Source organism: Meleagris gallopavo, chromosome 9, assembly GCF_000146605.3.
Source record: "Meleagris gallopavo isolate NT-WF06-2002-E0010 breed Aviagen turkey brand Nicholas breeding stock chromosome 9, Turkey_5.1, whole genome shotgun sequence".
NCBI lineage: Eukaryota > Metazoa > Chordata > Aves > Galliformes > Phasianidae > Meleagris > Meleagris gallopavo.
In genome coordinates, this window is record NC_015019.2 from 12,873,082 (window position 1) to 12,887,964 (window position 14,883).

General features: G+C 42.1%; 1 protein-coding gene across 2 annotated transcripts in view; it reads left to right on the forward strand.

The window, feature by feature from the left end:
- AMOT (angiomotin) overlaps positions 1-13,318 on the forward strand; it is a 47,582-nt gene extending 34,264 nt beyond the window's left edge. For both annotated transcript variants that reach the window (XM_010715365.2, XM_019618267.1), the window contains 6 exons: positions 6,077-6,226; positions 7,919-8,109; positions 10,019-10,141; positions 10,765-10,997; positions 11,825-12,049; positions 13,030-13,318. In XM_010715365.2, the coding sequence (XP_010713667.1) occupies positions 6,077-6,226; positions 7,919-8,109; positions 10,019-10,141; positions 10,765-10,997; positions 11,825-12,049; positions 13,030-13,130 (1,023 nt within the window). In that variant the 3' untranslated portion in view covers positions 13,131-13,318. The remainder of the gene's footprint in view (positions 1-6,076; positions 6,227-7,918; positions 8,110-10,018; positions 10,142-10,764; positions 10,998-11,824; positions 12,050-13,029) is intronic.
- Positions 13,319-14,883: the final 1,565 nt, after the last annotated feature.

Sequence of the window (14,883 nt, forward strand, 5' to 3'; positions counted from 1 at the left end):
GAATTTCAGAGCTTTTATTGAACTGTCATTTCTACTCACCCTGGTTGATTCATACCATGGAAGACAACAGTTCAACTTAGCAAAATTATTTTATTTTTGTTTTAGTGCTTTGACTTGTACTCCCTCACTTCACTACTTTACAAAGCCACCATTTTAACGAGTGCCTTAAGGAGACAGTTTTGAAAAATAGTGACTACAACCAAGAAGATATTTTTATCTATTCGTTACTATCCTCATGCCTAAACCTTGCAATAGAAAAAACTTGACATTGTCTTTCATGAAATTAGGGCTAGAAGAAGGGAAGAAGCTTGAGTGGCTTCTCCAAGTGACTTGTGTTTAGAGACTGTAAGATCTTTCAGCCATCAGAGTTCAACGTAAAACAGATATCAGAGCTAAGATTCTATATTCATTTCCAACTCAGCTGTGGTGAGGAGGAATTGTGCACCATGATAATACTGGGGGTTCTGTTTGAGAGGAGACACAGAAAGATCCATTCCAAATGACAGCTATTATACTTCACATACTATATTTGAGATACTTTCAGAACAGAGCTGTGGCTTGTAGGGAAGTAACCCATAGGAGAGTTCATGTGCTTGAAGATTTGTTCTTTTTTTTTTTTTTTTTTCCCCTAATCACTTCTGGGTCTATAAAAAGATATTCCTGGCTTCATAACCACTCATTTCAAGACAGAGTTGCTTTCAAAGGGAGCAACTTTTTGGATGTCGTCTTGTTGTGGATGAGTAGGGCAGTCAGGAGAGAAAACTCCCCTTCTTCCCTGTAACTACTGTGTGTGTCTAATGACCTGTATTCTTGTAACGACGCAGAACTGGCTTTTTATTGCCATGTCTCTACCTCCCATATTCTGCCTGTTAGTAATTTTCCAGAGGTGGCTGTGAGAGTTCTAACTTCTTTTAACACAAATGAATGGAGAGACAACATTATGACATTCCCATGCAACAAACATTGCTCCCCAGTAAGAGGATAGTTAGTAAATTGCTTCAGCATGCATTCTTGCTGAAGCCAGTGGCGCCTTATTGGGCCTGAATTCAAACACTGAGGGATCAAAGGCATCCTAGAGGAATATATTCCAACTGCAGGAGGGAGAGGTGGTTTAAACATCCTTGTTGTCCTTTTTCTTTACTGCATTTCTGCCATAGCAGGCAAATTCTTGTGGGGAAACACATTTTCAGCTGCATATGAATGGATTCAGCTTTAGGATAAGTCCAGAATGTAATGAAAACACCCTGAATATATTAAACAAAGAACTTTGAAGACATCAGAAGTAGTGGGTGGGAGATGAGCACATGCTGGCAAGTGTTACCAATTTGGTGAAATAGGAGCTGTCCAAGATGAAGAAGAGGGGTTTGTCAGAGTGCCTGGGAGGTTTTCTGAATCTTTGCTAGCTATACAGGAAGTCTTCTCTTCTTCCTCAGAAAAACTCTGTGCTCAGTAACGCATCTGGATGTGGTGAATCTCTCTGCAAAAGAAGTTCCTTTCTTCCCCCTTATCTGCTTTGCCCAGGAGCACATTTGTCCTGCAGAGGCAGCTCCAATCTGGAGGATGTTACAGCCTCTACCTCCCTTGCATCCAGTGACTTGCAGTGAAAATAGCTCATCCCTGCATACCCCTGCTCCCTGCACTGTGCACATGAAACCTCCATGCCTTCTTCAGAGCCTTTTCTTCTGCAAGGACTGGGATCCCTAACAGCAATAGTGTGGTTTGCTGAAGACTTTGCTGAGAAGCCTACCTTCAGTGAAGGAAGACAGGGTTTCTTGGACTTCTAGAATGTTAATCCCTTTTTGGCTGGACAGTTAAGAGTAATAATTGTCCAATTGTGATAGGAGCGCTTTGTCCTTGACCGTTGTTTTTAGACCGTGCAAATGCTCTCTGTAGCAGAGAAATCTTCACGTTATCTTCTGCCAGGCATTACATCATCTTAAGAAATCTTTTCTTCGGCAGAAGGATTCTTATGACAAGTTTCAGTTTTCTAGGTTTAGTGAATACATTTGTTTAATCATTTCATTCCTGTATGTTTATAGTGGTTGATTTGTTTTCCATCGCTGGAAGCCCTGCAGTTCAGGGGTACTGGTGTGCAGACATTTTCAGACTGTAAATCTTTCTAACTTGGAGACAGCTTGCTGTTCAGGTCAGCCAGACTCAGAGCAACAAAGCCTTTGAATCCCAGGTGTATCCTGCTTCTCCCAGCTGCCTCAAACTGCAGAGAGCAATCTTGACAAGGACAAGGGGAAATGAAATGAAAACAGAAATGCTTGATCAGGATGCCAGGGAATCTTTCTAGGGGTATTCCCTCCATCAATTCATGCTTTTGCAAACTACAGACTTCTGCAGCATCCCTGTCCTTGCCTTATTTTTCTCATCATGTCTTGAGAACATCACAGTGGATGTGAACTGGAGAGTGACTGCTCTTGTTCTAAACGATTTAATTAGAAAATCTTGTTGATAAAGCTTGGCCTCCGATACCTCGCTAAGATGTTTTCTAAAATAGTCACAGACTGACCACAAGAACTTATCTGCACTAATAGACTTGTGCCATATGCTGTAGGAAACGTTGGGAAGGAATGTAGTCACGCCAAAGTGCTCTGCTTTGCTTCCAGACGTGCACCGAGGTTGTTTGAGATTGTACGGTCTTCCAGAGGTGTTATAATAAAGATAGTATTATAAATAAAATGCTCTCTGTTTTCACAGCACCCTTCAAGGCAAAATAGTTACAATACATTGTGTGCATGAGCTTGCTTCTTAGTTAAATGTGGTACCATCAAAAGGAAAATTCTGTCTTGTCAAATTTGTTTAAAATTATAGATGGAAGGGTGTGACTGCATCCTTGTAAAGCTTCAGGAATGAACTCTTATCTCGAGCACGTGTTCACTGCAAGGTCTGTTGCAGAGTAAGGAATTCCAGTGTCCTTTGATGCCATCTCCCCTGTGGTAGATGTTACCGTGGCCCTTGGCACAGAGCAGCCAGTTTGGGTTCTTTGCTGTGTGAGTGAGGGTGGGGAATCCTTGGCAGCTGACCAGGAACAAGCCTCAGCGTGCTGGCTTTTCTCCTTCCTCCCATTTCTCTTATGTCTGCAGCACACTGGCAATAGGAAATTCTGTTTCCAATTCCTGTCTAAGGAAAACACGATCATACTGTCAATTTATAGTAATGAAATCCCTCTGTGTTTGGAAGAATTATTTCTGGTCCTCTTGACATCAAGAGGACAGATAAAATCAGAGTTAGTTCTGTGTTCAAAAAAAAAAGAAAAAAGCAAAAACCCTACGTTTTCTCATGTTCACAATTTCTATCGATGCAGGAAGTGCGTTTTGTGAGGGGAAATAAAAAGGCTGTATGAAAAGCCACGAAACAAGCTGTGCCTGTACTTTAGGTCTGGTGCATGAGTTAGGCATGTGCAGGCAGTGCAGTTAAGTTGGGCAACAGCTTGTGTTGCAACGTTTCACCTGCAGGTTCGGCTGATGGGAGCACTTACAAAGTGAACGTTTCAGCGGAATTTCTGTGTCCTAATTCGTTTTTGGCTGGGTGCTTGCTATTCTTTGAATGCTTGCCAAGAAGCTAATCCACCTATATATGTTCTCAGGTTCATTAATTATGAAACTAGGAAAATGGTATTGTCGGCTACCTTTTGCACAGTGTATTTACGCTGTGTTAGAAGAATGAACAGAGAGTTTTAAGCACTTTGCGGTAGATAGTGAGAAACCAAAGATCTGTCCTTCCCCCTCGCCCTTAATTCTGTGCACAGAAGAGTGGCAGAGATCATGTTTTCACTTATTGTTCTGCTTGATGCACAGTATTTCTCTGCTGATTGGATCATTTCTTACTCTTGTGCAGGTAAGCGGGCTCCCATGTAACGCCAAGGTGCTGGGCATCACCGTGTCCCGGTTCTGCTGCAGACTCATGGGTTATCATTTCTGCCTAGTTACATAACTACTTGGAGCTACTGTTAATCAGACTGTAACACTGGTGTACTTATTGGAGTCATAAATCAGTGTTATTAAGTGCTAAGACCTGGAATAAAAAGATCTATTAAATGTAACGCTTTCATTGATTTTCTGCAGAGCAGCGGTTGACTATTTAGTTGTTTTAAAATGTTTTTGTCCCTCCCATCCCAAACGAGTTTGAAATCTTGAGCAATCAAAGCATAAAAATACCTTTCTGCTGTACATGCACTGGTGGGAAGACCTTTGGCTGGATTACTCACTCATTACTGTAACTTTTATTATAAAATAGCTGTTTGGGGAAAATCCTCTAGGGCAGCAGCATTCATGCTGTGAGGTTAGGTGCCTGCTGACTTTAGGAAGAGAAGAAAGGGATACCATGTCTGGGATTAATAGTGTTTGGAGACTTCTCTCTCCGCAGTCTCTGGGTTGCCTCAAGGAACAGGAGTATGAAAAGGGAAGATTTTGAAGAAACACGTGATAAGACCTTTCTGGAGGGAAGGCACAATGTAAGAACGACTCATTTCATTCTGATCAAAGCCCCACGAGCCTGGTATCCTGTTTGCACCATAACTTCCAGCAGATTCCTAGGGAACACATAAATAGGACCAACAAATGGTACTTTCCCAGAATACTTTCCGCTTCCAAGAAGGACTTCCTGAACTCAAAGTAGTGTTCTTTAATATCTCTCAATGGACATTTCTTCCATGAGGCTGTAGAGCAGCCTTTGAAGCTGCATAAGAGAATGTGTTTTGTGCTGTGGTGCTTCACTGGGCTTTGGTTCTGGCTGTTGGGAAGAGTTGCCGCCTTCGTACTACTTTGTATTTCAGAGTTTATGACATTCACAGCTAAAAAAGCAATGCCCTAGATTTGCTGTGGAAGCTCAGCTAATTGTAATTATTATAATAATTTCCATAGAAGAAAACGATGTCCCTAAGTGTGCAGTATTCTGTGTTGGAACAGAGTTAGACCTGGGGTTGGTTCTGGTTTTTTATTCATATTTTATTCACATTTTGGTTCATTTCTGTTCTGTGTGACCTGTGAATTGACCTTGCTAAGATGGTTCCTGGGGGTTTCAGCATGGAAGTTTTCATTGTTGTGGTGAGGTAGCATGGCAGTTGTTTGCAGGATGGGTGATGGAGAGCAGTGGCAGGAGTGGAACAGGCCCCCTCAGCTCACAGCAGGCCAAGATGGTAGGTGAATGCCAGGACTGCCAGCATAAGTCAGGCTGCCTCTAGTACGTGCTTTCATCTTGATCATTATTCTAGTGTTGAGGGGCTGGAATAGGATACCACCAGTAGCTTTCAATGTTGCACTGAAAAAAGCTGTTCCCAACTTGTAGGTGTCCTGTTATTGGTATTCCAGATCATGACATCCCACGGCACGCTGTTGGGTGCAGAGGCACAGTGCACTGTGTAGCTGTGTTTCCTGGTTTCTCATGAGTTCTGACTCCAAGAGGAAGCTGCACTGGGATGTGCTGCATTTCCCAGGAGCCTCCGCACGATTTCCAATTCTGGGTGATGGGGGAAAAGCTTTTTTGTCTTTTCTGGGAGGTGAGCTGTGGAGAGCCTGCCAATAAAGACTCAGACTGATTCTCTCTCCTCTGCTTTTATTTTTGGTTCATTTTTATTTATTATGCTTCATTATTCTGTGTTATCTTGCATTCCTTTTAGTAAATCAGTTTTTCCTATCTCAGTCCCCTCTTCCTTTTCCCCTTTTCTCCCCAGGGGAGGGATAAGTGTCACGTGATAACTCTTCAAACCATGACAGCAGGCCAGCTCTAATTGCTGTCTTTGCTACAGGTACCTCAATAACATGGACCAACTCACTTAAATGCCTTCGTCACCAACCCAGGTGCCCTTTCCAGCCTGTTGATGCTCTCAGTCCTTCACAGTAGATCCATACCTCAGTTTCCCCATCACTACCATGGGGATGCTGAGGACAAGAAGAAGAAATAAACCCAGCAGGAAGGTGGAGATGGGAAGGACTTGTAACATCAGGCTTGTTTGGAGTCCAGGGGATGTAAAGGTGTTCCTTCTGACTGGCAATGCTGTGTTCTGCAAAGCATACAGAGCCAAAAGTTCCCCTTATTTAACTCATGTTATGTTTTCTTTCTGTTTCAGCTCAAAAAGAAGCAGGTCTATGTTGAGAAAGTGGAGAAGATGCAACAGGCCTTGGTTCAGCTGCAGGCAGCGTGTGAGAAACGGGAACAGCTGGAGCATAGGCTGCGGACCCGGCTAGAGCGAGAGCTGGAATCTCTCCGGATGCAGCAGGTATCCTGTCTTCCTCTGGGCCCTGGCTAGGCTTCTTGTAGGATTTGACACTACAACATGTGCAGAAGAAATGCAGTGTTTTTCTTCCATCTTGTAAAATCAGCAAATTTTTTTCTTTTGGAAACTATTATGTCAACCTCTGTTTTGACTTGATTTACTTATTCTTTCTAACCAGAAAATTTAGATAAAAGAGCAACAGTCTGTGCATCATGTGATAAAACAGCCATATAGCTAGATGGTGTTCTAATTTTAGGCAATCTGGTTATATTAATTCTTATATTATTTTTAAAATATTCTTTACAGTTTGAAATTTTAAGTAAAAGTCAATAACAACTGGACTGAAATGAAAGGCCCTTCAGAAAGATTTTATATGAAAAAAAGGTACACAAAACTGCCAAAACCACAAAACCAGTTCTGTAAATGCAGTTGTTGGAAACAGGAGCTTCATGTAGAATATGTTCTTGTAGTCTGTCTTTTTCAGTGGGGGAAAAAATGGATGAGAAGTAGATTGTGCAGAGGCATTGTAAATTGGGTGGGAAGTTTTAGTTTTATTTCAGCTCACATCCAATGTAGGCCTGCATCATATTTCCAGAGTAACTTACAAACCTGACAGTTCACCTATAGTCTAATTCATGTTTAGTTTCAGGTTAAATTTGGTCCTCAACTGCCACATCCGTGTAGGAACAGATATTTACATAATAATTATATTTTTGTAGTGCTTTCAGTAGGAGTTAACATAATTTGGTAAATTTTCTTCCATGTTACCTTTAGAAGAGGAGGTAATCTGAACACCCAATTTTTGATTTTGAGCCTTAGTCAAAGCAAAAAATTAACTTTCTTGTCATGGTTTAAGAATTCTGAGCTGAATGTAAAACAGATTACCTGCCCAATTTGTCTTCAAGTCAAGTATCACACAAATCGCAGATAAGATTTCATATAAAACTATGCATTTTATCTTTGAACTTTCAGCACAGCAGATCTCCATTTTTTTTAATATTGATTTATGAGAAAAGGTTGTCTGTCTTCCAGATCTTGTGTTAGAACTAAATTACTTTTAACCACCAGCTACTTAGTCCACAGGTATACAAAGATCATATTGATTTAGTATTCAAATGCTATTAAAAATATTTGGATTTTTTTAAAAACTCTGATAAATCTTGTACACTAGTTAGTGTTTTGCTGGAATGGTGTTGGACGTAAGTGTGAGTTACTTTAGGCAGTATGGACGGGCTGGAGACGTCAGACCTGAGTAGCATATCCAGCTCCCTGACATGCTCTTGTGGCTTTGCATGTGGAAAAAGGCCTTAAGGAGTATTTTCCATCTCAGATACCACTTGTTAGTATTGACCAGCTCTGGAGTAGCACAGAGAAGTGCTCTACCACAAGTGCTGTGACTTAAGCTATCCTTCTTGGGAACAGTTCTTCATATTTTATGGCTTTTGAGCTTCAACATGTGGATATAGAAGGAGCCTGGCTTGCATTATGTGGGCTTGTTTCCAGGTTTGGACATAGGGAGGCTGCACTGCCCCACAGGTATATTAGGTCAGACTGCCTCATGTGGCATAGCCACTGCAAGTTCACTCTGGGGGGTTCTTGCACCAGCCCCTGCCCCTCAGAGAAAAGCAGACTAACCAACCCTGAGTCTAACACGTGTATCCTGAAACTTCTCTTTGCCTTGCTTTTCAAAATCAGCGTCAGGGTACATCTCAGGCTGCCAATGTCTCTGAGTACAATGCCACAGCGCTTATGGAACTCCTGCGTGAGAAGGAAGAAAGGATTCTTGCTCTGGAAGCTGACATGACCAAGTGGGAACAGAAATACCTGGAGGAGAGCGTGATGAGACAGTTTGCTTTAGATGCAGCTGCAACTGTGGCTGCTCAGAGGTAAATCAAACTATTCATAGTACAGGGATTATTTTCTTTTTCCTGTTGGATGTCATATTTTCTACAAGACAGTGTTGTCACATCACCCTCCCACAATACCTCTCCTTGTGGTCTGCACATCTTCTCAAACCTCTGCACACAAGTGGAGCTTGGCTGCTTTTCCTAGGAGCTGTGTGACTGTTAACTATAAAAAACTTTTTTGCAAGAGAAGGTTCCCCCCACATGCAAGAGCCATTTTCCAGACTAGAGTTGTCCTGAGCCGTTCCTAGAAGCTGTTGCTTCAAAAATAGATGTGTGAGGAGAGTTGTTTTTTTTTCTTTTTTTTTTTCCCCCCTTTTCAAACAGGAGTCAGTCCTTGCTGAAGTCATGTGGGATGGGGTGAGTTTGGTGATTCACATCATTTGCCCTGAATGGCTTGCTTGTTCTCCAGAATGTTTTTGCAAATTACTTTGTGGTATTGTCCTCAACATGGTTACTAACCAGAAACATCTACTAGGAAATTCTGCTCAAAACATTCTGCTGTGTGTGGAGAGTAGTTCTTGTGGGACTGGGAAGGGAAGGGTGTCTGAAATTGGGTAACAAGCTCACATTCCAAAGCAGCTGTATAGAAGCAGTTATTATGGTTATAAATAGGCCCAAGTCTTCAGCTAGCTGGTAAACAAGTGCTGTTATTGGAGAGCAACTCTTGAACTTCAGGTAGTGCTTACATGTAATTTCATTGATCACTAGTTTCTATTTCTTAACAGCAGATTTTATTTTAGATTGTTTCACGAACGAGATTCAAATAGGGATGTTATCGCAGCTGGCTTCCTAGCACGTAAGATCATACTGAAATTACAGGGGGAAAGTTGCAGATCTGCTGTGTTAGCATTTAAAGACTTACCTTGCCCCAAGCGGGCTGTTATTTTGGGGTATTGATGTTTCTTGTGAACTGTTTTCTGCCTCCCTAGAGATTCTCTAAAGGCTTTTGATACTGCTTGGCCCTAGAGGCTATGTTATATTTTCAGCATGCACTGATAAATAGGGGTCTGGTCTATTGTTTATCGTGGAGTAAGAGGGGATGTGTTAGGACTGTTCAGGTTTTGTTAAAAGAACAAAGAATGCTTTCCAGTCAGGAAAGAGCAAACCTCTACTTTTCCGTTTCCTTCTAGCTCCTTCTCCCTTAAAATAAACTGTTCCATCAGTACTGCTGCCAGTTTACACGCTGTTTATTATAGCCTTCTCAAAAACAGGCTGTAAGGGATTTCACTAATTTCAATGGTAACCTCATCTACACTGCGCACAAATTTGCTTTCCTTTTTCTTCGGTGGTGGAAAATAGCATCCCTTAGGAAGATGGGGCTGCAGGAAGGATGCTTTACAGCACAGGCAGAAACCTGGGTCAAGTTAGGGTTCTTTGAGTGACCTTCTTACACCCTTCACGCTGGTGTGTTGCTCTTCCTGATCTGAACTTTTGCAGGGTTAAATGTACATTTACCAGACAGTTCTTAGGGCTGCTGGGTCTCAGATACTCAGATATACTCAGATACCTGCTTCTTGGAAGAGAAGGGGATCTTGCATCTGAAGTAAAGTTTGTACTTTTTCAGTGAAAGAAAAGTGCCTAACATTCTATATTATCTTTTCCCATTCCTCTCCTTGGATTTGCCCCATCAATCTGTTTAAGTTAGCACAGTGAATCAGTTAGATCATAGACTGGCCTGAAATAGACAGCAAGTTGACTGTTGTTAGTATTATTTGCATATCCTTCTTTCATTAGGACTGGAAGTGGGATTTTCAAAAGACACTGAACCAGCCTAAAGTCAGAAACAGTAGTTGTTATTGTTTGTTACTTTTGAGCAATCATTCAGCACTGCTAGAAGGAAAGCAACATGATTAGCTTGCCCTTCATCTGTTCTACTGCCCGTTCCCAGGGACACGACAGTGATCAGCCACTCACCTAACCCTAGCTATGACACTTCGCTGGAAGCTCGCATTCAAAAGGAGGAGGAAGAGATCCTGCTTGCCAACAGGAGGTGTCTGGACATGGAGGGAAGGTAAAATGCAGTTTGTTCCTATTTGGCTACTTTAGGACAGGGATTCTAAATGAATTATTCAGGCAGATGCCTCAGAATCAGAAATTCACATGTCTTCACCAACTACAATAATGTAGAATGCCAGACATTTGTTTGACCAAGGATGTAACTGCACAGCAATCCAAAATCTGTATTTAGATTTTGTGTCTAGCTTATTCCTTTCTCTTCAGGGCATCTTCATCAGACCCCAAGTTTGAGCCACTTCTTTATTGTTTCACTGTTTTTCCCCAAGGTTTTTCCACTGCAGACTCCCCACACTTTGTGAATGTTCTTTTTTTTTTCTTTCTGTCAGCCTTGTACCCCACCCATAACTCTCAGCCTTGCTTCAGAGCTTCTCCCATGCCTGTTTAGAGCAGTTTCCAGTAGCAAGAGGTGAGGTGGTGTCTCAGTTAAGCTTTCTGTGTACATGTACAGGATGCCTCATACACTATGCCATGGAGGGTCAGCAGCCAGTATTTAGGGTGTCCTCTCCATGCCTCCCTGAATGCCCAGGGGAGTTCTAGTCACAGCTGTGGGGTGCTGAGGCCTCAGTCCAAAGTGATGGAAGTTCAAGCACATTGTTGTCCTTTGTTCTTTTCAAAAAGGATCAAGACTCTGCACGCTCAGATCATAGAGAAGGATGCCATGATCAAAGTCCTGCAGCAGCGCTCCCGGAAGGAGCCTGGTAAGACAGACCAGCTCTCCTCCATGAGGCCTGCCAAGTCACTGATGTCAATCTCAAATGCTGGCTCGGGCTTGCTGTCCCACTCATCCACGCTGAGCAGCACTCCCATCCTGGAAGAGAAGAGGGAGGACAAGAGCTGGAAAGGCAGCCTAGGTAATTTTTAAATAATGGTGACAATTAAGGTACGCCAGTCACTGTCTATAGGGGAGGCAGGAACAGCAGAAGGTAGATGTCTGACAGACAGATTGACTGGCTTAGCATGCAGGAAAACTGCCTGCAAGCAGAGTGGAACACACTTGCAGCAGCTGCTCACTTTAATCATTTCTGGGGAAGCGGTGACTTCTGATGTCCAGGCTGTCATGAAAATTTTTCAGCCTTAATTCCCACTTGGTTTGGTGCCTGATATAAGCAATATTTGAGATCTGGTTTTCAGAGTTCCCAGGCACTTGCTTTCAGCTGGGCTGTTACAGCTTCTGAAGATGTAAAGTCTCCTTCAGCCAGAGATACAAATCAGGATTGCTGTCCTGTAGAGTTGTGCCTGCGCTAACACGGCTTCTGTCTAGAATGACTCGGCACTATTGTTTGGAGAAAGGAAATCATATCAAAGGGAATCTTAGATGATGTTTTTCTTTCTGGAAAGAAGTTGGACCCACAAGTCTTCCCTAAGTTTCTGATAAGTAAATGAAAGTCTCTTGCAGCTGATTTCAGGGTGTGCAGATTTATCCATCCGCAACTGAGCAACTGCTCAGAGTCAGGGAATTAAGATGGTAGTGCCAGCTCGCTTATCTTTGCATGCAGCAACATGAGAACACTGCTACTCTTCAGGTACTTCAGCACCAAGTGGTGAAAGGTGCTATGGAAAGGTAAATTAGAGCTGACAGCTAAAGTGCAGATCCTAGAGCAAGTACTACAGAGAGGGGCAGAACTGATTCCAGTTAGTTTTTTGGGATTGTGAAATTTCCTTCTCTTTTTCCACAAAGGTGTTCTGCTGGGAACAGAGTATCGCTCCGAATCCATTCCCTCCACGCCCTCTCCTGTCCTTCCTTCCACCCCATTGCTGTCAGCCCACTCTAAAACAGGCAGCCGGGACTGCAGCACCCAAACTGACCGAGGGAACGAGCAAAGCAAAGCTGCAGCTTCCCCTGCAGCTCCCACACCAGGACGACTCCCCAGTGCCAGCCTGCCCTATAGTGCTGACAAAACAGGTAAGGAAGCTCAGCTGCTCTCCCAGAGGGGCCTGTGCCACTGGCTCACTGACTGTTCTTCTCCATGGGGCAGGCTCTGCTGTCCCTTCTTCTCTTCAGGAAAGCTGGGTTTACTTGTGGGTTTCAGAGGCAAGATTGTCCCTGTTCTGAGAAATCTCAAACACTCTGAAGAAAAAAATAATGCCTTCAGAGTGGTGTGATAAGCATGGATATACTGAGCTGAGAGGTACAGCATGATTTAAGAGTTGGAGCAGGAACACATGAAAGTCTCCTCTGAAGTAAGTTGAGGGTGGTCTGTGTGCTTTAAATAGCATATGAAAATGAGCTGTAGAAACTGGCCATCATGTTTTAGTGAGTTTTCAGAGCAAAGTGGACTCTGTTAAGGGGGAGACAAAAGAAGGAAGGGTAACTAGCATGATAAAGCTGTCTCGTTATTACACTGTCCCATTGCAGGACCAACTTCAGCAGTGGTGTAAGTAGATCACGTTGACAGTGACTATCACAGAGGCTGAATTTGCTTCCCACAGAGCTCTGAGCTGGCAAGAACTGCTCATTTTCCAGTCCACTCTGCCAAATCAATGCAGATTACACAACCTTGCCTCTTCTACTTACAGACACATTACAATTACGTTGCTCTTTATGGAAGAGTGAATTTGGCTGGTTTGCTGTGCATCTTGCATTGAGGGAAGCAGGGGAACAGGTTTTGTTTGTGGTGGAAGTGTACACTAGCTGCATTAGTTTAAACGAAGTTTCTCCCATTTTATATGCTGTTGTGTATCCATGAGAGATACCGAAAGGGAATTTCAGAAAATACCGTACATATTTGAAGAATAGTGGTTTTTATACTAACCAGTAAGTTGTTAGCTGTCTTTTGGCCAATGTCAGAAGATGGCTTACAATGTTAACCTCACTTTTCTGATCCTGTGCTCACAGTTCATCTGTGATTGAAGTTGTCTCTCTTGTTTTCCCTCATCACGTAGATGGGCCACTCTTCCACTCCAGTACTCTCGAAAGAAAAGCCCCTGTTCAAACCATGGGGCAGGACCTCCCAGATGGAGAGATGGTAGAATACCTCATCTGAAAGCCCGTACCGGATCTGAACTGGGATTCAACAGCAAGAATTTTTTTAAAAGACAATTTTATTGGGAAAAAATTGTAGTACCTGAGTAATAAAAGAACGCTCAGCTGTTTGCTCTTGTATATTATGTCTCAAAAGTATGGACAGGTTAATTTATAATTTGTTCTAAATTATAAAAAAAAAAAAAAAAATACCACAGTGCTTGTTATTTGAAATTATCCCCCTTATTTGTTGAATACTAGATCTGGTAATGCCTGGATAAAAATCAAGAACTTAGGTGCACTACATCTTATATTTCATATCAGTATTTTTAAAGTCGTCTCTTAAGCAGAAGTACCTACTCTCACAGCTGTTGGTTGTTTGTCCAATGTGAACACAGTAAGAGGGCAGAATGGCCTTGTAGTGATGGAGCCAGGGACTTATTTGGAAGCATCACTTGATGGTTCCAGGATGCAGGTATTCTCAAGCTGAGGAGCTTTCATAAATCTGAGCTATGATCACGGGAGTTTATCTTTTCACTCTGGGTAAGAATAGGTATTTCTCATTTGTAGGCTGGAAAGATTTTCCTTTTTCAGTATGGTTAATTTTTTTTTCCAGATTGTATTATGTCTTTAAAAAAAAAAAGACTCCAGTGATTAATGTAACATTTCACATTTTCAGTTGCATCGAAAAATTTGCCGTAGTCTTATACGTAAGTACTTGTTCAATAATTTATACAGTGGATAGTAAGTAATATATTGCATTCATGTTTTACATAAATTAAAAAAGGACATTTTGCTGACTCAGTCCTGATCTGTTAGATCAGATTTCTGCCATTGTAATTCCATTGGTGTTAGTGGAGCTTCCCCCAGTTTACAGTAGTGCAAGTGGCAAGCCCTGTTGCTTTCCAGTGTTATAACTTAACCTACTGCATCCTTAGCAGGTTTTTCTATACTTCCCATGCCCTCCTTTGTACATCCTTTGTTCTGGCAGATAATAGGTTATTTTTTACGTAGCAAAGCCTCAGAGGTAGAGGTTTAAACAAGAGCTGTGTGTAAAGTTTCAGATGGCAAATTCTGTCCTTCCAAAATATTTTTCTTTAACTAACTGGAGAAAGCAGCTTAAATAATGACCGAGAGGCATTACAGAAGGAAGTTACACATTCTAATTGTCAGGTTCTCAGATCCTTGGGGACTAGCAAGAATACAGCAGTGCTTTGGTTGCAGATGCTGTAAGGAAATACTAAGACCAATAGACGTAAATGTTTGAGTATTTTTGTTACTGTCTTTGCATTTTATTAAAACAGTTCAATATTAATTTCTATTAAAAACTTTTTTTTTTTTTTACTTGAATGTTAAAATGTTTGATTAGCCAGTAGTCACAGGTCAGCAACCTGGCTAGCCTCAGCTTTCTGGACAACATTAGAGTAGACAGATTTTTATTGCAAATCATTTCACTTCAGAAAAAAAGGAAAATCATCAATTAATCATCCAACAGCTAGTGAATGTCCTCAATTCCTACTTAGCTGACACTACTGATAAGGTGTCCAGTTGAAACGGCCTTACCATTCAACAGGTGTAATGTGAATGTTACCATGGAGGGGTGGGAGCTGAAGGGAAGTGCCTTCTCCCTGCTGCACGGGTAACGTAGCAGTGCCTAACAATCAGCCCTGAGTTGGGTTCTGTTTGTCTTCCCCAGTGACAGTCACTTGGAAAAGCAAGGCAAACAGTTCCTGTCGCTTCTAGCAAATTTCCTGCTTGTTAGTATTCCTCAGCCT